Genomic DNA, 24,671 nt, shown 5'->3' on the forward strand with positions numbered 1-24,671 from the left:
CGTAGTCGCCGCCACGATAATGGTCGTATCGCAGGTCGGAAATTAAGGTCATCTCTATTTTTACGCGGTCAAAGACGACTAAGATTATGTACACTATACCTATATATAATATTTTTTATTATTGTGAAAATCGTTTAGCATGGTTTTTGTTAAAAATATATATATATTATATATATAATATACACCTATATAATATATACAAGTATCATTTTGGCTTGCATCGTCACCAAAGGATCCAGTCCTCCATATATACATTATCTTAAATTCACCGTGTCTTTGAAAAATGTATTTTTAAGTGTGTTTTTATTTTTGTTATATAATCGTCCCAAATAATGTGTACATTTTTTTATTTTATATATTTACCTATAATTATGTATTTGTTTACGGGTTGACTTTTCTCCTTGGACCTTAATATATTCAACCTACTACCTAGTGTTTGGTTTCTTTTGCGAAATATTCCAAAATGCGTATGTTTATGATATTTATGTATTTTTACTATTAAGTATCATTAAATTATTTAAATTTAATATTTTTAAGTTACGTTGAAAAAATGGTGGCTGTCCAAAGTATAAGTATTTCCATCTAAATTTTACTGCACTAAAGGATTTAAAACTTTAGAAATTATGTTATATACAATAATACCTATATTGATAAATACTTATCAATAGTATAGGTTATAGGTAAATTATATTTTGATACATTCGATATTAACGATATATAGAAGAAAATGATTATGTATTTTCATCAAAAATGTATTTACATTGGAGCATTAAATTAAAAATATTTATTAATTCGGTATGGTCAAATATTGAAAAATATAAATATGAACATCCTTTTTTAGTAAAATTTTGATAATTATAAAATAGAATAATGTATTTTTCAAAATAAAATGTTCTGAAACACAATATTTAGTGGACGAAGCAGCTAAAACAAATGTCACCCAGTATAAAACATCATATACATCGTATATGCGTATAATCATATATACTTATATATTATATAGTATTATATACGAAATGGTATTGATCGGTCCAAGGTAGTATGGCGCGCGCGTCTATACACATAAACAGCCAGCCAGCGCTGTGTGAACTTCTACACTACAATAAGCTCGTAAGTCGGAATAATAATAAATTGTCCAGTGGAAAAAATGTCAAATCAAAGCAATTCGATCGCGGAAGAGGTTGGGCTCATCGACGGGATGTTATTACGACTATAACGTAATTGTAAATATAATTGAAATGAAAACATATTACCTACCTATATTATATAATAAATAAGTAAATTAAGTATCTACTCTATTAACTATTAAATTACGACGTGGATTTCTATATAATAATTACAGAAGGTATTGCCCGCCGTAGATCTAAAAATTAAATCTATAGTTACTGAGAATATATGGAGTATGACCTGCTTAGCAGCTCCACAATTGTATTTAACCATTATAAAATACTATTGAAGTTATACTTATGATGAGTTATGAGTTATGACTAACTGTAATTGTAATTACGATAAAAATGTTTACTTTTTATTAAACGATGAAATACCATAATAGGTTTTCTATAGATTATTTAGTGTTTATTTTTAGTTATAGTTAAACAATACCTATACATTATGCAATTATTATAATTTAAAAAACATTTAAATCTTGAATAGAATATATTTAAAAATTATTGTGTATATTTTCTTTGGTATCTTCTCTAATATACAATTACGTATGAGTATATTAGCTGCAAACTAAGCTATTTATGACTTTATAAGTGGATTCAATAAACAACCGTATTAAAAATTAAAATTAAAATTCATGAAAAGTTACTCTGTAGTATAATATAGTAGCGGTTTCAAATATACTTTACCATTGATCTATTGAGTAAAAAACATAAAATAAAAATTTAAACTCAATTAAAAATTATTATATAGATATAAAACGGTTCTGAGTGATATAAGGCTATACTTCTAAGGATATTTTATAATTTAGGTACCTATTTTTGTTACAAAGTACTAAGTAATACGCTGTATGTAGAACTAATTCTTATAAAAAACCTCACATGTTATAATTATTAGAGACACCAAATCTATAACCCAAGAGAGGCAACCGCCTCTTCTTTTTTTGGTGGACAAGGGTCAATATGAATTTAAAAAAATATTTATATAATTTATAATTATAAATGTATAAATGTATAAATGTATAATTATTTTTACCAAACAGTAAGGCCGATAAATAACATACGCACTTTAAAACGTATTATTTGTTTTGTTAATTTATGTAGCCATATGTATTGTGCAAAAAGTGAAGTAACGAAAAATAATTATCCCCCCCCCCCCCCCACACACACACACAACCCAATTTAATTTTACTTCGATGCCACAGATAATTATTACTATATTATGTATATCATAAGATATTATTAATATTAACTATGATACTCCTAAGTCTAATATTGACGTGATGTAGAATGACACGAATGATAATAATATAGTAATATATTTTCGTATAGTACATAGACCGTTAGAGGCAAATACTGAATTTCAAATATCTATAAAAAATATATTTGTGATTATGTATGAGGTATCGATATTTTTTAATGTCTATAAGAATAACAAACGAGGAACCTAAAACCTTGTATTAAATTTCGAAGCCGTATCAAAAAAATTTAAAATATTATAAATTTTAATTATACAAGATAGTAGATACCTACCTAGTATAAAAAATGATTTGTGAATTTTCATGATTGATTAAAACTTTAATTATAATAATGTAAACATTTATATTTTAGTTTTTCTAAATTATTAAGCCCAAATATATAAATATTAAATTTAATTAATTAATTATTAGTCAGGTACCTAATTATATTGATTACCTATTAGTAAATACAGACTGAAGTGATAAATAAGTTAAATAAAATAATGGAATTTTAAATATCTGACAATTGACATAAAACGTATAACAATATATCAACGTGCTCGTTTATTAGTAGTTAGTAATTTTTATACAATATACAAAAACTATATATAGGTAGTTAGTAAGTCTTACAATAGTAATAGTATAATTAATATTTGTTTTTATAAATGTATTTTTAAATTTTAGCACCAAAGTTAAGTTTTTATTTTAAAACAATGCAGGGGATACTTCTAACTTTCCATTACTTTAATAATATATAATGTGCATTTTATTTCAATGAACACTAAAGTGTTGTCCCAAAGGACTATAAAAAATGAAAACATTTCTTGTAAAACTTCTCTAAAATTAAAATCAATATAGATAACATCAAAACATACTACATTGTTTTAATTTACTAATTGTTAATGTAATTAAAAATAAGCCATAATAATAAATAATTAAGAAATAATTTACCACTTATGTTTGAACTTACTATACTTGGTTTTCAGCTAAAATTATTTATCAATAATTAGTTGTTTATTTATGTTTGAAAACAAGCACCTTATTCTAATCCAATCAGCTCTTGTATCTTTTACAAACAAAATGTTTACATAAAATAGCTAAATGACGCGTAACTATTTATTTTCATCGACCTATTGCGTTAAAAATGTTTTTAACATTTGAATATATTAAATACATTTTGTAGGAATTTATAAACATATTATGATGGATACTATATTTCATTTGATTTTAACTTTAAATTAAATTATTAGTACAACATGCATTACTTTCATATTACCTACATATTCTTTAATTTAAAAAAATTCAAACCAGCTATTATTTATTTTTAGTAATTTGTTATTTATGTTTTCACATAAAATACTGAAATAGCCTATACGAAACGCCTGGTTATAACATTTGTTTAAAAAGTCTGCATACCAGTTATACAAACGTAAGGCATGAGTCCAATTTATGAAGAAATCTATTTTTTTTTTTTATATAATAATTGTACCAAAATATTTATAATATACTTTATGATCATTAGACTGAAAGAAAAATTAGATAAAAATAAATACTTAATAACATTTCTTTTAAATGAAATTCGCCATAAAGATTTTACAATCTAACATATAATAATATATTATAACAATATATGAAATCGTATTCAAAATAATACGGTTATAAAGCGTACAAATATAATATGCTAAAATCGTATACAAATTATTTTCGATTATGTATGTTTTATATATATTTTTTTTTTTTTTTTTGTAAGAATTTATATCAATCATCTAAGAGCAAAAAACCGCATGTACGAACATAGTTGGTACTATATTATAGGTATATAATAGCACTAATTTACAATACTATATTATCAGTTTTTATTCAGTCGACGTTTGAAATATTATTATTCTGCGACCCGATGGTGTATTATTAACGACAAATTAAAATATAGGTAACGTTATATACGCTGAGATTGATTAAACGGCGTATTGATTTTTTTTTTTTTTATGAATTGCCCTAGGATAGAAACAAATAGGTTAGGTACATCGAAAACAACATATATTAATTGCATTATCTTAAACAAATTGATATATAGGCTTGAAAGTTTTAGTTTTACCATTATATATAATTAATATTGCGTATATTGTTAAAATCTATCCAATCGACCAACGCGCGCGTATGTCAACGGAGATTCGTTAGTATAATATGATTGTTTGTCTAACCGCGCAGGTATATAGACAAAGTAAAAAAAAAAAAAAACAAAAGTCAACATTATATTGTAATCAGTAATCTAAATTGTATATTTAGGTTTACTAGAGCGTACGCAATGGTATCAGCTTAGTGAATCCTATTATAACCAACGCTTGGGTGTTATTCTATTACACCTGCAAAGGGTCAGCGCCGTGTAAATAATAGTAAAAAAAAGAACAGTATACTTTAACCCTCAGTGTTCGCTGTATGTTATGTAACTTAATGTAAGCTATACATATGTGTTATGATTGTTGTTTAGTGTCGAACGAGTCAAAACATATTCCGCCATTCAAAATGATATGGGTGAGTAGAACAGATTTTTAATCAGAAACATACACTTATCTAGTATGAAAAAATTCCCTGCACGACAATACGACATGTATACAATAATATGTACATTATGTGATTTTTATTCACGTATAAAATAATTATATTATATACTTTTAATTTTTATTTTTGTATAATATGTGTGTATATGTGTATCCACGTTGTTGCTGTGCAATATAGGTAGTCTAAAATATTATCTGATAACTCTCTTATATCAAAAGTAAAAAAAATTCACTCTCTGCGTAAGAACCTATCACTCAATATCAACGTTTTCCCATACAATTTAGCTTTTTATACATTTTTAAAATAAATCTTGTGTCTATATAGACGAATCTATAACATCAATAACTTATTTTTTTATTTTACATTAGTTTATATTATTGACAATTTTATTATAACAACTACATTCGCATCCATATAATATATGTAGGTAAGTGCTATATTATTATCTATATGACTATACATATTCTATATCAGCAGTCGTCGTAACGATTTTTAATTATTCTACTTAAACCCGTTGCTGCACAGTTGTATAGGTTTAAATATCAATTTTTATAACATTAGGTTATTTTTCAAACAATGTTTTTAGATCATATTTGATTCTATGCATCGAAATGGGAATATAAGACTACGATTAAGAGCATTTTAAATTAACTAATACTACTTTGGAAGATGATCTATGTAATTACTTTTTACTTAATAACAGTGCTTACAAAAACGTGCGGAATTCGTGCTCTGTCAAAACAAACCAAACACTATTTTTATCGTAAATAGAGCTATAGGGTCCTAATATTTTATAAAATTTCCGTCTAAATGAGACTAAATTTTAGAGTTCTGAATGTTCTGACTAATAAATTACTCGAGTACTGCCTCGAAACTAAAAGATAATAAGATGGAAGTCTAAAGGATTTTTAAGAACAAGTATATGTAACCACGTCCATATATATTTTTTTCTAAATAAAAATCATTAACAATATAACGAAAATATTATGTAACTTACTATAATAGAATATCATTGACTATATGATCCGTGCGTGTATTCCAACTGTATTAATTTACAACGAACAACAATTAATTAATTAGTTTCTTGAATAATTGTGCTTGTTACCATGACAATGAACAGGTATTCTATATACATGATATACTACAAGTTCTCGTTGTACAAAATGTAAATTTAATCAAACGTACCTACATACACTTACACCTGATAGTGTGTTTAGGAACGCTCGATGTGCACGATATGGTTTTATAATATTATACGACGAATATCTTATGTTTTACACGCCGAAAAATAATATACTTTAACTAGAATTTTATTTTTTTTCAGCGAGTCTAATGACAAATTTGTTTTTTCTGTACGGGATTTATGTTCTTCTTATTATCGGCCAGACCGCACTGAGTTCACAGTAAGTAAATAACCTATTTAAATAAATAAATTTCCCTCAGACAAACGTGACCCAACGCCAAAGTCTAGTATGTGTTTTACTATAATAATATACTAATACAAAGTTGGTGTGGCTAATTATTTGTTCGTCTATATAACCATTTAAAAAGTCATATATATATATACCTTAATGACAATTACATGATGTTTTACCACTCGGGACACAGTCGTATAGTCTATAAATGTCGTTTAACTACCTAATAATACCAAGTCGATCTTATTACAATTTAAGTACCATCTTACTCTATGTTATGACACTAATTTTTAAATCTTCATAAATTAAACATAATAATGAAAACGTTCTTGTACTTATATATATACAGCAATAAATTACTAACATTTAAAATATGTTCTCAAACAAAAATAAAAATGGAAACCTCACAAGTTAAACAAGTTACATAAAAGTAAAACATATAGATATATGTAGATATTTTTTCCCAATAAGTTTTTACAGCAATGGTACCTAGTTTAATAAAAATTTTTTTTAATATTAAACGTCAATGAATTAAATTAGGTAGATACTAGTATACTACAGCATTTTTTGAAACATAAATATATGAAATTATCCAAAAGTAATAAATATGTTTCAAAATATATTAGGTAGTTGTTTATTATTGGTTCTCACTTCTCTGAAAATGTTGTAATGAACGACTAAAGAGATTTTTATTGGATTATATCCTGATTGGTTTTAACAAATATAGCTTATGTTAAATATAATTAATATTGTAAATATGAAATACAATGCCTTTATGAGTGAAATATTGATAAATTTTCGTTTTCAGAATAAACATACTCTTTGTAGTCACGTATTTTTTTATGTACAAAAGTTTGTTTTATATAAATATTATTTTTAAGTTTCAACATTTAATTGTAATTTAAAAGTACATGAAAGACTTGATATGATTATATACTACTATAAAAGTGTAGAATTCTTAAGAAATATACTGCTGATATTTTATATGCATATAATAGGCATACAGCGAACATTTATGTCTTATTTAAGTCTCACAAAATTTTAAATATATTTTGAACATTTTAAGAAAAGAACTATAAAACTTCAATGAGACGATAATTTATTAATGTGAACTTCGATTTAATAATTTCAAACTCATAACTTATGCAAAATTGTTGTTTTGTTATGTATCAGGGTACCTATATTATGTAATGTTATGTAATGTTTGAACGATCTACCCATGATTGTCATGAATGTACCTATACATTTTGGTGTTTTCGTGTTTTATTTGATAAATATAATTTAAACTAGCTACAAATATTTAAATAATATACACATTTGAATATGAATATTATAAAACTCGTTTAGTTGATATCATTAAAATTATAGCCTTTAACATTAAAAATATTTTAAATGTATAACTAAATTAATATATTTACCACCTAATGTGACAATGGAATAACATAAAATTACTTTTCGATGTTCTGAATTTATAGCGTTAATAACTAGTATAGATATTAAAACTATGAAAATTAAATTTTACATTTATAACCTCCTCATTCCTCTCCACTAGGTTAATGTTTCATATTTCATTAGTTAATAAGGACATAATAATACTAGGTTTTGTACTTAGGGAATTTTAATAATGAAATATATTATGATCAAATGATCTGATAGATAGGCATTTCAGGTAAGCTATATTATTGCGAGTAGGTTCCTGATATTTTATAAGAAAGTATCTATATTTTTTATGAAACTACAATTTGATAAAATTAAAATCAAGTTATAACTATAGTTTATTATGATATGTCAAAAACGACAAAATGTAATTATTGATAATTGAAAATAAAGCAATAACCAATTGTGTACACTGTACAATACACATTATACTTTCCAAACAAAATTGTAATTTTTTTAATTAAAAAAAATAATTATATTTTATAAGACAGTTTTATGGAAAGGTATACAATACTGAATTTAAACATCAACTCTCATTAATTTTGTAATAACTCTTAAACAAACTTCAAACCTCATTTGGCCTCACTTCATTTGGCACTCCCGCAACAACCACTCTTACACCGCATTATTATTATTATTATTTGTATTCTCGCCGTCTATTAATTATCCGTGGAGTGTTTTTAGACCGACCACTATACCTAAACGCCTGCACACTCATAACTCCACTGACCCAGCCATATAGTTTTAGCTATTAAAAAAATAATGTGCAAACAAATCATGGAACGCTGGATCTAGTATTATTATAAAATATATTTAAGACAGTTTACTTACATAAGTACAATTCAATATTCGTTTATAAGTCATGTTCCGAAAAAAATAATAAATGGAAATTTATGGATGTAACAGTATCAAACTCATGTATAAAATTATAGTTATGATAGTTATGATTAAAATCAACCCAATACCGTCTAAACAACATACATTTCAAAAAAAAATCTAACTTAAACTCATTGAAACACATGTAATTTTCTCCAATAAGTTCAATTTTATCACGCTGTACGTAAGTTATATAACTGCCACCTGCGTATATAAAAACAAATTGCTTATAAATTAGAACAACCGTAATCTGTATATATATTATTATAGTATTTATTTATGGTATTTAATCATTTTTATATTTCTGTTACTATACATTTAATTAATTATTTTCAACATAAAATAATACAGGCAATAAAATACTGTAGTACTTAGTGAAAATAAAAAATGGGGATTCAAATTGGTATTAAAGATAAGACGCCTCAATCGCTTGTTTAATACATAGTTGGTGGTACAAATTAGAATAAAAATGGTGTGTGGAATCAGGTGCACCTTTCTAGAACTTTAAAGTTTGTTTAATGATGAAAAATAAAGAGTAGAAATTTTAGCACATAACAATTCATATAAAAATTTAAGTTTTAAGTTCCTTGATAATTAATCAACGAGACTTATTCAAGAAGATATTTCATTTTATTTCTATTTAAAAAAAAAATAATAATAATAATATTCTTATGCATCTAAAAACATGTACTAGGTAATCGGATTATTTTCTGATTATTATATCAAAAATAATAGACCAACATGCGAAATCCAATTGTACATAAAACTATATTATATATTATAGTATTATACACACATGAATAAATAATAAATATGTATACTAATCGAACATATCTATTTAGACATAATAATAAAATAATATAACGAACCAACCCAGACAGTGATCAAATATTTATGGCCGGCCAAAAATCGCCTGATGAATACTTAGTACTTTATTTTGGATCGCAGGCACTTAACGCATAAACGCCGCCACTTAACGATTTCTAGAAATATTTTAAGTGTCCGATACGCATTCTTGATCCCGGAACATCGTAAAGCACGCACCCCCCCCCATCGTAATAGTTATACTCGAATCCGCTAAAACCGGTACCCACCAAAAAATGGCAATCGCCATGGTATGTGGACATGTGTAAGTATCTTTAGACTATTATGCAACTCCTAACGGGTTAAAGTTAATATTAGTTAATTTGCTAAGCCATTTAAAAATTAACGGCAACGAAGTTATAACATATTGTATTAAACAAATATTATCACACAATTAAATATAATTTCGTCACACTGACATTTGTAATGCCTCTACTTTTATAGCATTATATAAATATATATGATTTATCATTTTATACATTATTATCACATCTTACTTTCTTTAAAACTTTAACGTAGATACTTAAATTCTGAATAGGTAACAAGTATACCTAACTGTAATAAACACAAACAATTAATATTTCTGAAAGAACACCTAGGTACATAAAATAATGAAACTGCTCTTTTGGTATCAGTGGTATCACAGGAATGGGGATTTTTAAGACGCGTCAAGCATCCCCTTAGTCGCACCTATGAATATAGTACTTCAAAAATCAATGTTGGTTAAGGGGATTGGTGACGGTGATTTCCTGTCTTTGTCTAACACACGCGCAACATAAGAATTCAGACGTTTTTTTTGTCCAACGTACCGATTGATACGGTAAAGCGATAAGAATTCTGAAAACAGATTTGAATTCGTTGTCAAGTCTACTTGAGAACGGCCAGTCCACATTTTTGATATTATCTGCCAAAATCTTAAAATTATTATATTACAAAGGAGTAATTAAAAAATTGTCATATTTCAATTATTTAAAAAGTTATATTTTAATTTAAAAAATGTGGACTGGCCGTTCTCAAGTAGACTTGACGACGAATTCAAATCTGTTTTCAGAATTCTTATCGCTTTACTGTATCAATCGGTACGTTGGACAGAAAACACGTCTTAATTCTTATGTTGCGCGTGTGTTAGACAAAGACAGGCAATCGCCGTCACCAATCCCCTTAAGTATATATTTAAAAAATGTAATCTATGCAAGAGTTAAACAATGATTTTATTGACTTTACCGTGATTATATGCTACCCGGCGACTGTCGATGTGTTGAATGTTATTAAAATCAATAATAAGCTAATCATCGTGACCATTTAGTAGTAGGTACTACACTGCCCCCGCTCCCACCAACCACCATACAAATAATAAACCGTCACACCTTCCTAAGTGAAACTTCTTAACGGAGGATAAACAAAAAGTCACGCGTCATCGGTCGGGCGTTACAGTTCAAAAAAAAAAATAATAATAATAAATAAATCACTATTTTGATCCTCGGTCTAATTTCTTTGCACACGCTCGTCGAAAAGTGACGATAGTTGACCCCCCCCCCCACCCCCCCACCCCCCGAGAGAAAGAAGTTTCACTTCATTCCGTCCGACTCGCGGACGATGTTTTATCGATTTGTTCAACTCGCGTTTACTCGTACCCACACGTATATCGTATTTGCCTATACACTGCGGGTTTGCGCGTTTACAGGAAATATCGGCACTGTTACGCTCGGCATCACAAACGATCGGCCAACCCGACGTTCAGGTACCGGCCGCACGTGTCGGCGTGCGCGTCACCGTCGTCCACCGTGGCCGCCTCTGACGACGACGACGACGGCGGCGGCTGCGAAGAATCGCAACGGCGGCGGCAGTCGACGACGACCGAACAGCAGCCGCCGGTCAGGTGGCGGTTACCCGCGGTACCGTCGCCGCCACCGCCGCCACCGTCGCCACCGTCGCCGTCGTCCACGGACCGCGGCTGGACGCCGGGCCGCAAGCTGCACAAGCACCTGTTACTGGTCACCGGACAGGTGTACCACGAGTTCATAGGCGAGTGTTCGGTGACGGAACAGGCGCGCGACCTGCACGGACTCGGCTCGGCGCTCCGGCGGCGGGAATCCGGGACGCCCGGCGCCGCCGCCGACTTCGTGCTGGTCCAGGTGGGCACGGGCTGGCGGCTCGACGTCCGGCTGCTGGACGTGCTGGTCGACGGGCTGGGCAACGTGTCCGTGTACGCGGACAAGAAGTATTACAGCAAAACGATGGCCAAACACTGCCGGAACATCGGCGGCGACCGGTGCACGCTGCTCACCAACCTGGTGCCCGTCATCGAGCAGCTAGAGCGGCCACAGGAATTCGGCGCCGGCGACGGTGGCGGCGGTGGCGTCGCCATGTACGACCCGGACTGGATCCCGGTGCCCGCCGTGCCGCCCCTGCCCCGTAACTTCACCGGCGACACCGAGAAGCAAATCGAATATCTGACGTGGCGGCTGTGCGTCCGAGACAGGCGTCAAAATTTCTACTACAAACTCGACCAGGACTCGCCGCGGTCCCCCTTGAGGTATACGCGCCGCTTCGGCCACAACCGCCACCCGCAACCCAATACCCGCTTGTCCACCCACCCACCCACACACACACACACACACACACACATACACACACACACACACCGGTGCCGTAACTGTATAGGTACTCTCCGTGGCGCCGCCGATGGCGAATTTTACTTTTTTTGGCGCTCGTTTTGGTTTCGTTTTGTGGTTTTAATTTTTAAAAATATATTATAATACGTTTGATTACATTCTTACGTACACGTAAATACTGCTATATTTTTCAAATTATCTAGTTATCATATAGTTAATGAGTATTATAATAACTGTACGTTTCGTACACGCAAAAATAAAATATATATCATTATATATATACAAGCAGTGGTATAAGTTTAAAAGTAGTACACTAATAAATACAAATCACAATCCAGCATATAATTTTTATACATTACACATTTACACTCGATTTTAATAAAACTTTAAATAATTTATAAGAAAAATAGGTACATTATTTTATACTAAAAACCAATTTGATTCAACTCAAATGCGCCCCCTTACTTAGCTGCGCCTTAGGCAATCGCCTATTTCGTCAACCTCTAGTTATGGTACTGACACACACACACACACACACACCACACACACACACACACACACACACACATACACACACACACACACCGGTGCCGTAACTGTATAGGTACTCTCCGTGGCGCCGCCGATGGCGAATTTTACTTTTTTTGGCGCTCGTTTTGGTTTCGTTTTGTGGTTTTAATTTTTAAAAATATATTATAATACGTTTGATTACATTCTTACGTATACGTAAATACTGCTATATTTTTCAAATTATCGAGTTATCATATAGTTAATGAGTATTATAATAACTGTACGTTTCGTACACGCAAAAATAAAGTATATATCGTTATATATATACAAGCAGTGGTATAAGTTTAAAAGTAGTACACTAATAAATACAAATCGCAATCCAGCATATAATTTTTATACATTACACATTTACACTCGATTTTAATAAAACTTTAAATAATTTATAAGAAAAATAGGTACATTATTTTATACTGAAAACCAATTTGATTTAACTCAAATGCGCCCCCTTACTTAGCTGCGCCTTAGGCAATCGCCTATTTCGTCAACCTCTAGTTATGGTACTGACACACACACACACACACACATACACCGGGGACGTAGCGTGCGTGAAATAAGTAATATGCTTACACTTAAAAGAAGTTTATAGGTGTACTATTTTGATTGTAATTCGAAATAAATCTTTGATTAATTATTATACTTCAATAATCAAAATCACTTTCCTACATTCGAACGAAGGAGGAAGACAATCCATTTTCATTATGTTAGTATAATAATATTCTGTGTACATATGCCATATGCGTTATGTAACATGTTTCGAAACTGTAGGTTACGCCAGATCATCAAAATACTGTGATATATAAATATATTCAGCGTCGTTGCTGAATTCGTTATTATGGAGTACACTGTTTGAAAGCGCTTTTGATATTATAATATTGGTCATAATACATACTATACACAGCTTTTACATGTTTTGTAGTTTGTTTTCCTTTATTTTCAATTCCTACGAATTGTGTTTTTACAAAAATGATTGGGCTCTATTATGTGTTTTTTTTACTATAGCTTATAATATGATTAAACTATTGTATTAATTTTCCGATGGATCTGACATCATATGTATAATGTTATTAATATAAATAATATTCATAATTATTATAAATATATTATTGATCATTATTAAATCATTTAGTTAAATCTTTAGAATCTTATAATACAGCTGAAAAACAAAAGTTTAGGTTTAAAAAATTAAATGTAAAAAAAACCTTTTTTTTCTTCTTACATTTTTTCAAAACCCACGCTACGCCACTGATACACAAACACACACACACACACCATTGGACGTTGATGCAACTATGGACTAACGCGGAGACATGGTTTGACCATCGCACGGCTAGCAGTTGACCGAAAGACCTCGACAGTTAAGCTGAGCCTATAAAATAGTCCTCTCTCTTTACTATTGTACAGTCACACAAATTTAAAATCAGGAGTTTAAATAAAGAAATTAGTAACCCGTGGAGATAATTAATACTTATAACGTATGTTATTTTTCTATTAACCACCATCCCTTCTCCCCTTAAGTGGCTTAAGTGTCGTGAAACATGTAGTTATTAAACTAACCATCGTTCTTGACGTCCTTCTAAGAGTTTCACTTGACTCTTTGAACATTTTAACTCTATCTGTGACAATGGTGTCACATTTACCAGGTTTACAACGAGTCGTCGACTTTAAATATTTAATGTTACTTCAAAACGCAGCACTAAGTAATATAATATATTACAACGAGGAATCTGTTTATTATACCAATTCCTCTTTGTCTTTATATTCATAAAATTTCAAAAAATAAGCCACATTTTAAAATGAAAAACCTCAATTAGAGTTTATAAAATTATTAACATTTTGTAATTAGAATATATTATGTAATATCAATGTACCTATACAAAATATATATCTATTGTATATTATTAGAATTATTACATACCTTTACAATATAACAATATAGATAATCCATTTTTGGCTAATAACCTAAGACGGTGTAACTTAAACCAATAAAAATAAAATGGACATATATATAATTTTGTTAAATTGTCTTGCTACATAATGATAATACTTTATTAAACTTAAAGTTGTTCATTTATATGAACAATAATATAAAGTTTATTTTTACTACACAATAATTAATAATATACCTATTATTTTTAGTATAAACAATAAAAATTAGTAAATTAAACAAATTTAGAAATATTAATCAATTAATCTTATCATATTTTGCATATAAATTAATAGTATAATCTACCGCGATTATAACTGACTGTCTTCATACCTTCTTAGTATCAAAAAATGTTAGGACTCCAGGCTCCAGCAGCAAGGCCGTACCTGGGTACCGTGGGTTCACCCCCCCCCTCCCCGGAATTTTTAAATAAATTATATGCTATATTAAATTACCTATAAAATATTGTAATAAAATTAGATTGTGTAATGAATTGATCGTTCTATAGTACACAATAATAATAATAATAATATTGTTAGATAGGTATTGAAAAGTATAGGTACATTTTATAAGATGCCACTACCCAACTATGTATTATATTATATCAAATTTTGTAATAATAAATAGTAAATACTCTACTATATATTATATAGCTCATAGCTGTATTATATATCATGAACTATTTTATGATATAATGTCTCTATATAAAAGTATAATAACCTAGACTAAATTATATTATTAGGCATTACAATTTATAGGTAAGTTTATAACTACCTATACATTACATATTAACATATATATATATATACCTAATACCTATAATATATAATATATTATATATAATATGGCATATTGTAGATACTAATTTATGACTATCATAAGAACGAATTTAGAGAGGAGAAAGACAAAGGAACATTTTTTATAGTTTTTTTTTATTGATCACATTTTTTTTTATCTATTTTACAAAAACCTAATCAACTGCAACTACAATTGGTTATAATCTGTTAACTATTTATAAAAATACAAAAATGATTAAAACTGTGTAAGTTTTTTTCCCTAACTTTTTTTGCTTTCTGAACCTATTTCAACGTATGATAATTGATAGTATAAGTTACCGCTCAGCAGAACCAATATTGCACGGTTCGTTTTAATTTTAAAGTTAGTAGATGATCAAAAGTCTGATCGTCGTGATCTGTTGCATTTTGTAAATTAGCGTGGCAATGAATACAATTTTTATAAAAATATACACTGGTAACATAATGTCACGTCTTGAAAATGACGTACGTACCTACCTTTCATCCATTGGTTTTTAATACGTAGGACGGTTGTCACTCGTCGGTCTCCAAATACATTATTTTAATCTATAGAAGTATTGGATAGGTCGGAAATAAAGATTTATGTACATCGGTAACCACCTAAACGTAGTTTACTCGTAAATCTGAATACTGTAATAACAAATAACATTATATAGGAATTTACAGGTTCTTAAGAGTTAAGACTTACTAAGAAAATGCGTAAAATATTGCAGAGGCTTAATTGCTAGATGCATAGACAAAATAGTACCTAGGTATACTAAAATGACTTTAGCAACTCCCAATTTTAAATATAGTTTTCAAATTTTTAAATATATTTGAAATTTAAATATTATATTGCAATTAGTCACGTTATCGTTTATATTAACATACATTTTTGCTTAATGCTTTGACATTTTTTACTGTGTCCTATTCATTGTTATGCCGTGAATTAAATTACTAATATATCTATATATTATGTACCAATGTGTACTTAATATGTTTTATCGCATTCGACTTAGTAATTTACTAAAAAAACAATTAAATATTAACATAGTATAGGTTCAATAATTTAATCATCTTAAATTTACTGTTATTATTCTTGAATATAAACTATATATTATATTGTAACTCGTTCTATTTTTTAATATTATTATCCAATATTATAATTTTACAATTTTAAATATGTATACCTTTCGTCTATTTTTATCAAGACGTTGGGGGAAATTAATTTTTGCACAGACATCTTTGATATGCAATAAAATATTTTAAAACATTAACCATCTTTAAAATGATTTTAATTTCTGATGTGTGTAGTGTGTGTGTGTTTAGTGTTTATATTTGAAGTAGGTACCTACGAGTTTTTAGGATATTTGTAAGGTATCTTAATAATTTTAGCATTCTTACAGACCTCGATATCTTGGTCTAGTCGCATCTATATACAGCATTATTTATAAAGGTGGGTCAGAGTCAAATCGTAATATAGTATCTATAATAAACTCGTCTTTCTATACATGATACATATTTATATACATCCATGAAATCTGCCAAAAAAATAATAGCGTGAAGCGGTGAAGCTATAAGTATACATTTGTTAAATGCCTAACCTAATTATTTTAATTTTAGTTTCTGATTGAACTTAACGAATTTTATGAAAGTCAATTATTACCCTATAGCACTCACACTATAAAGACATTTTGCATCAATATTATACCATAATGGTAATAATATATCATGTAGTTTTTTTTGTAAAATAAAAAAATAAAAATTGTAATACCCTTCCAAATCCCTCCAATTTTATTGTCGTTTTTCACATTATGTATAAATACAATTTTCAGTGATCAGAGCGATATTGCCGAGAGTGACAATGTCGTCTTCGAAACCAGCTTGTCACTTACCGATATATTACCGATCAATCCGAAGAACTACGACAAAAACCGCGCGCCGAAAGTACAGGGACAACCGACTATTGTTTACTTTCACGTCACCGTGCTGTCTTTGGATTCCATCAATGAAGAATCCATGGTAAAACTAAAAATTATCGTTACACTTACTATGAATAATATCGTATCGTTTATTTATACGCACTCAGACAATCTCAACTTTTCTCTGGACCATTAGTATTATAGTGACATTATTATAATAAGAATTTCAGTCAAACAACTAGCGAGGGTGTTTTTAATATGAATTATTATATTACTATATATTGAATGTATTATCAATAATACTATTAATTCAGATTAAAATCATATGATAATTCTTAAAATTAGTTTTTTCTTTTCACTTATTCAATACACTTGCTTAAAATATATTGTCATGACAAAGTTATAATGATAGGTGATAGATAGAGATATACAATTAAACTGCAGTACCTATATTCAAAATAAATGTGATCGAGATGTAACTCCAGCTAACCAATTATTATTTTTAATAAACATCACTTTCGATAATCACTGAAGATACATAATCACATTAATTTTTATAAATAGAGCGATTAGCATATAATATAAATAAAAAATTGTTAAAACAAATACAACAAAAACAATATTTTGAATTTTATAAATTTCACTAAAATCTAGTAGGTACAATTTACTGCAATATGTACTAAAATATAACAAAATAAGTCTGAAAATTCTAAAACAATACTTTACAAATGAAAAACGGTTAAAATGCACAATAAGAATTTTATTTTATGTAATATATATAAGAATTCATTATAGAACGCCCAAAAAATAATGTGCTTAAATAAATATAAATATTTTATAAATTAATTTCTAACCGTTCTTACATAGGTGAATTTCAATCTTTTTAATTTTTTGTAACTATTTAAAATAAACTTATACTTATTAATTGTTAAATAATATTGATTACAGCAATAAGTAACTTTTTATACATAGCAATCAGTCTCCAATACTTATATATGTATATATATATATATATATATAATACACAACATAGAAAATACAGAAATAACTACAAATATAAATAAATTTAACATTGAATATATAACATTAGTAAAAAATAGAGGTGAAATGGGGTGTTTGAAAAGCCTAAATAGGTCTATTTCCACTTAACCTAACTGAATTTAGATGTGAAAGGATTACCCTATGACGCTTTTGTCTACTTATAACAGATGCGTACAATAGCTATTAGTAGTAATGTGCTTTTTGGTTCCAGACATATGTTGCGGACATATTTTTGGCACAAAGCTGGCGAGATCAGAGACTTCGACTTCCAGAAAACATGAGCGAAGACTACCGTATACTGGACGTCGAATGGTTGCACGATATATGGCGACCAGATTGTTTCTTCAAAAACGCAAAAAAAGTCACGTTTCACGAGATGAGCATACCCAACCATTACTTGTGGCTGTACCACGACAAGACGCTGCTGTATATGTCAAAGTACGATGAATCATGGAATTAATAGACGAACGGGGATGAATAAAGAGTAAAAATCATACCGTTACCCCTTGAAAATGTCTAATGTTTCTCATGACACACTACTCACGTACCTATATAATATATTACGAATAATTGATTTATAAATATATATATAATATATTGCTTTGCTTTTGGTTCGCACTTTACTTACTGAAGTCTCTCAAACGCATTGTGATATACTCGGTTAATTAATTAACAATAATTAATTTAGCTGACAATCGACACGATTGCTCTGATTTCGTCGAACATCAAAACATTTGTTTGCGACCCGTGTAGATTTACGGGGTATGTAACTAAATACTTACTAATCTAAGCGTGAATTTTTGTTTCTCCACTAGATTGACGCTGGTATTATCGTGTGCAATGAAATTTGAATCGTATCCACATGACACACAAATATGTTCAATGATGATCGAAAGCCGTGAGTGTACAAATTTTGTAAAATAATTATAACTTCATGGCTGTATATATTATATAATAAAACATAGGTATAAGCGCTGTCGAGATATTTGTTATAGTATATAGTACGCTGATTTTTAAATAATACTTAAATAATAATACGTCAGAATATTTTTCAAGTTATATGACAATTCAAACGATACAAATATTTTTTATTTTATGGCTACACAGTGGGTAATGCAAGGTACTTATAGAAAATCAATTGCAATTTACAAATTAATAATTGAAAATGCAATTGAGGGATTTAGAAAAAAGCCTAGAAATGTACAGTTATTATTTAAAAAATAAATAGTTTGTTGATAATTTATTTTAATATAATATAAATATTTTCACTTCTATTCAAATTTTTTAAATATATTTTTTTTTTGTGCAACCATTTACACCCTCCTTGTAGAACATATATGTATATGTAGGTACCTATACTAAATGTTATTTAACTGCAGCGAGTATATTATTGTAAGTGAATACATTCTTATTGGATCTATAATTTTTCCATTTGTTTATAACTCATAAATTTAAAAAAGTATTAAAGTTTTATCTTATTATTTACTAGTTGATTAACTGTAGTATAACTATATTCTATTTTGCTTTAGTTGAAATATATAACACAATGTTTGATAAATTTAAAAAAAAAAAAACAATACCTTATTATAGTAATATATAATTTATAACTAATTGCAACCACTTAAAAAAAATAAAAACTATTCTATTTTCATGAGCCAAAACTAAATTCATGCAAGTATCACACTATAACAAACTAGCAACCTATAAGAGTGGAAAAAAACTATACCTTCGATTCTTAAAGAATATTGATATAAATTTTATTGAAATATAAGATAGATTAGTTAAATGATATAACTTATAACATCGATGGACTTATAGGTACAGTTTTAATACATTTAAGAAAATATATTACTCATTTTAACTATTTTTATGTTATTTTAGAAGATATTAAAACAGTTTAATAAATTAAACTGTGTTTGTTTAATAAATCTGGTTTTCATACTCTTACTATCTATAATATTTACTATTTATTACAATAGAGATACATGTTAGTATAATGCATTATTGTTTAACTTTTCAGTGTCTCACACAACTCATGATTTGGTTTTTATATGGAACATGACAGATCCATTAGTGGTAAACCCAGATATCGAGTTACCTCAACTTGATATATCCAACAACATAACTACCGATTGCACAATAGAATACTCAACAGGTGTGAACAATAATATCTTACTATTAATTAATATTTGAACAATACACGTTAAACACGAGTGTACAGACTACAAGGCCCAAATGGCCAAATTACACTGGAAAACTACCAAGAAAATCTCAGCAGCCACTCTAAATTATAATATTTATATATATATATATAAGTACATACAAGTTACAACAAACTAATACCAATAAATAATATCATAACACATTTATTTATTGTAAACATAACTACACTCTTTATGAATTACCTCAAAATAAATTATAAAATACGAGTTATAGGATTTTCTGATAAATATACAATATAATATTATGTATAACGGGTTATATAAGGTATTTTTTATATTATATATATATAAATTCTATTGTAGTGAGAATGCTATACCTATTAAAATTCAAATATTAATATGAAAAATAACTTGTATTAAATCGATTACCTATAGAATTTAATTTATAGGGAATTTCACATGTTTGGCCGTGATGTTTAATTTACGAAGACGCTTAGGTTACCATTTATTCCACACATACATTCCATCAGCACTCATCGTTGTCATGTCGTGGATTTCGTTTTGGATAAAACCCGAGGCTATACCAGCTAGAGTGACGTTGGGTGTGACTTCGCTATTGACACTCGGTAACACATATAAACTGATCAAATAAATCAATAATCATAATAAATATAATCATAAATTAAAAACAATTATTTTCACGCAGCCACTCAAAACACTCAGTCACAACAGTCCCTGCCGCCTGTATCCTACGTAAAAGCCATCGATATATGGATGTCTTCGTGTTCGATTTTCGTTTTTCTGTCCTTAATGGAATTCGCCGTCGTCAATAATTACATGGGACCGGTGGCGACCAAAGTCATGAAAGGATACTCAGAAGAAGATATCCGAGGAGGCGATGACTTTAAGGTATACTGTTATACAGATTGAAGTTACATAGACTTGATGAGTAAATCCATTAAAAATATTACCTTAGACCTTAGACCGATTTTAATTTCAAAATTTTATATTTTATCTTAACTAAAAATATATGCATATAGACATATAGTATCACCATTCATCATATTATTTTGTCCAGAAAATTACATACAATTGTGAATTTTACCAATTAATACATATGGTGAGAGTTCAACATGAACCCCACCTTTCGATTAGTACCTGTCTTAACGCATAATAATAATATTTTGATTTTGATTTTAGGAACTAGACCCGAAAAGCCGAAGTCCGATTAGGAGTGTAGCCACCGTAGCAGCGGCACCACAGTACCCGACTTTCTGTAACGGCCGCGCAATCGCACTGTACATCGACAAGTTCTCACGGTTCTTCTTCCCATTTTCGTTTTTCATCCTCAATGTCGCCTATTGGACATCATTCTTGTAAGCGACTATACACCTATACGTATATAAGTGACTAGACTTACGGCTTTTAGCCTAGTCTAATATGTACAACACATGACATATTGACATACCTACCTACATATGGCTACATTCGAATTAGACGACGTTTGTACATCATTACTGCGTTGTCGCCGTCATTACGCTGTGACGATGCAAGATATGTAAATTTTACTATTATCGTAACTTTTTGTACGAATCTCCTAGGTAATTATATAGATGTACCTTTAACCTATCTACCTACTATGCTCTACTAATGATTTTTTTTTTATTTTAGTAAAACATATCATATTATATTAAGTCGCTGTAATAATATTTTGTGTAATTGCATGATTAATATTAATTATCGTTTATCAATCTATATACGTTTGTTTAATAAATTATATATGTGTGTGTGTGTGTGTGAGAGAGAGTGTGTGATTGATTTTTAGATATAGTTATAGCCGTATAGTTAACCGTGTGTTTTTAAGTTAAATACTTGATATAATTTTGCATTGATATTGATGTACAAATCGATATGCAGTACCTATGTACCTATACATTAACAACTGTTATTATGACCGTTTATATTACGACATTAAAAAGCCTGACAAAATTGATGTTTTTATATAGTTTTACTCATAATTTTATTACTAATATCTAATTAATTATTCGTAGTTCGTACATAGGCTGAGCTTGAAAGTCATAAAAGTTAAGATCAACAAAACGAGAACATAAAAAAAATCTTAAATAGGTATGCAAATTAAAATTAAAACATATAAATTATTATCTAGCATAGCCAGCATAGGTGTCTACACTATTATTATGTTAATAAAAAACTGCTATTATTCATATGAAAGATATATAGTTTGAAAACTATTCGAATAATGCTATAATAATATAGGTATCTACCATTAAATTATTACAATAAAACAAGGCATTATCAAAAAGTTTTGTTTTAATGGAAAAATATATATTTTTGTTGTTAATTCACACAAGTCTTGAAATAATTGAGTATTAAATAGGCATATAAATTATAAGTAGTAAAAAAAACATATTATTCGTATTTATTTTTTGAAAATTTAAAATATAATATAAAAACTAAAAGATATGCACTGTTCTCTAAAACTGACAAAATATAAATTTAAAATATTCGCGTTTTTAAACTCGTCATTGAATGAATTTATAACTTGGTCTATTATAAATCGAGAGTATTAAAAAAAATATGCAGTTTCTAATTTCTATGCCTTGAATATAAATCATAAACATAGATACCTATAAATGTTTATTATTAATAAATAATTTAAAAAAATGGATGGGGCCATACATTTTTGTCATGCTAACCACGGTGTCGTAATAAACGGTTTCTTTTTTAAAATTTTTTTTTTGTACTTTAAAATATGTAATTTGTATCTATGGTAAATGTGTACTAACAAAACACTATGGTTAATACAATTATTATTTCTAACTCATCTTTAATCTAATATTATACTTAAGTAATGTTACTAGAATAATATAATAATTATATATACATTGTTCTTATTAAGTAACTACCTACTATTATAATGAAAAACGTATATGGATAAATAATGTAGTGAAAGTATTAAGTATATTGTAACACTTATTGTTTAAATTATGTACACACAAATGAAACAATTAATTAATGATAATAAATTTCATATTTAATTAAGCAATAAATCAAAATTTTAACATTAAATTCTGCAGTGTAAGTGTATAAACAGTATGTTAACATAATATAATATATAATGAAACCACAGATAAATTGGTATTAATAATGCTTGTATGTGTGGTACAGGTAGGTGGACAAAACTTAAAATTGTCCCCTTAGTTTCATCTCTCCTATACATTTTTACTATTTGTTATAAAAAATGTACCTACCTACTCTATTCAAAATAGTTTATTGAAATAAATGAGTTACTACTGCAATCAATTTATAACAATAATTCATACTACTATAATCCGCTAAGATATCCCAAATGTTCAAGTTATGGTGAGCAAAGTGGTACTTGGTTACTTATCTAGATTTTTCAATGAATATTATAATATTATTACATGCATATTATGCAAAATACACATAGATTTATCATAAATATTATTTACAATAAGTGTTTTCATAGTACGTGCATTGATTTATAAAGAAAAAATTTAATTTCTTGATAATTCAATAATAATCATAATAGTTACAATTTTTTTTAAAATAATCAATAGTCAGAATTATAAGTCTTATGATAAAATATAGTTAAAGATGATCGAACAGACGAGACATATTGGGTATTAAAATATTACTATTAATTAAATATTTTTGAATATTTTTATCAATATAACTATAATCAATTATTTTTGTTCAAATAATTGTTTGTCAATAAATTACTTTATGTTAGACACTTTTTTTTATATAATTATATAAATATATATAGGTTCATATGTTTAAATTAATTTTTATTTTTGATATATCTTAGTTGTTAAGACCATTGCGCTATCCACTCCTTGCGCTAGCCACCTCCCAACTGCTGAACCACCCATAATTTTAACAATTGATGAATCAAAATAAAAATAGATTAATAATCATTAGTCAATATAATAATATATTGAATTTAAATATTTAACCAATTATCAATTCAAATTGGTCTACACAACACACTAGAAGCCAAAAAGCTTAAACTAGCTATTAATATCAAACATCAGGAAAGAAAAATT

The 24,671-nt window shown here is 28.5% G+C and overlaps 2 protein-coding genes across 9 annotated transcripts in view; one reads left to right on the forward strand and one right to left on the reverse strand.

Moving 5' to 3' along the window:
- The window catches only part of LOC114129745 (adenylate kinase isoenzyme 1), a 227,591-nt gene that overhangs the window by 6,892 nt on the left and 196,028 nt on the right, over positions 1–24,671 (reverse strand). Inside the window, exon 1 of one of the 4 annotated variants that reach the window (XM_050207929.1) lies at positions 5,958–6,000. The exons of the other annotated variants lie outside the window; for them this stretch is intronic. The gene's annotated coding sequence lies outside the window, so the exon portion shown is untranslated. Of the gene's footprint in view, positions 1–5,957; positions 6,001–24,671 lie in introns of those variants that run through there. 4 annotated transcript variants of the gene reach the window in all.
- Positions 928–23,847, forward strand: LOC114129743 (glycine receptor subunit alpha-4). 5 transcript variants are annotated; one of them, XM_050207922.1, is made up of 10 exons: positions 928–1,223; positions 6,285–6,363; positions 11,237–12,088; positions 17,291–17,477; positions 18,630–18,856; positions 19,234–19,316; positions 20,439–20,573; positions 21,030–21,206; positions 21,287–21,489; positions 21,781–23,847. In XM_050207922.1, exons 2-10 carry the CDS (start codon positions 6,293–6,295, stop codon positions 21,958–21,960), a joined length of 2,115 nt encoding a protein of 704 aa, XP_050063879.1. In that variant the 5' UTR covers positions 928–1,223; positions 6,285–6,292; the 3' UTR covers positions 21,961–23,847. The 5 variants fall into 5 exon arrangements, with proteins under 5 accessions (XP_050063879.1, XP_027850366.1, XP_050063877.1 ...); XM_050207920.1 differs by lacking the exon at positions 928–1,223 and adding an exon at positions 4,693–4,933; XM_050207921.1 differs by lacking the exon at positions 928–1,223 and adding an exon at positions 5,173–5,387.

The sequence above is a fragment of the Aphis gossypii genome, chromosome X (assembly GCF_020184175.1).
Source record: "Aphis gossypii isolate Hap1 chromosome X, ASM2018417v2, whole genome shotgun sequence".
NCBI classification, from domain to species: domain Eukaryota; kingdom Metazoa; phylum Arthropoda; class Insecta; order Hemiptera; family Aphididae; genus Aphis; species Aphis gossypii.

Coding starts and splice junctions, on each gene's coding strand:
- LOC114129743 (XM_050207920.1), top strand. Junction 17,478..18,629: donor CCATCAATGAAGAATCCATG/GTAAAACTAAAA, acceptor TTTTGGTTCCAG/ACATATGTTGCGGACATATT. Junction 21,490..21,780: donor GAGGAGGCGATGACTTTAAG/GTATACTGTTAT, acceptor TTTTGATTTTAG/GAACTAGACCCGAAAAGCCG.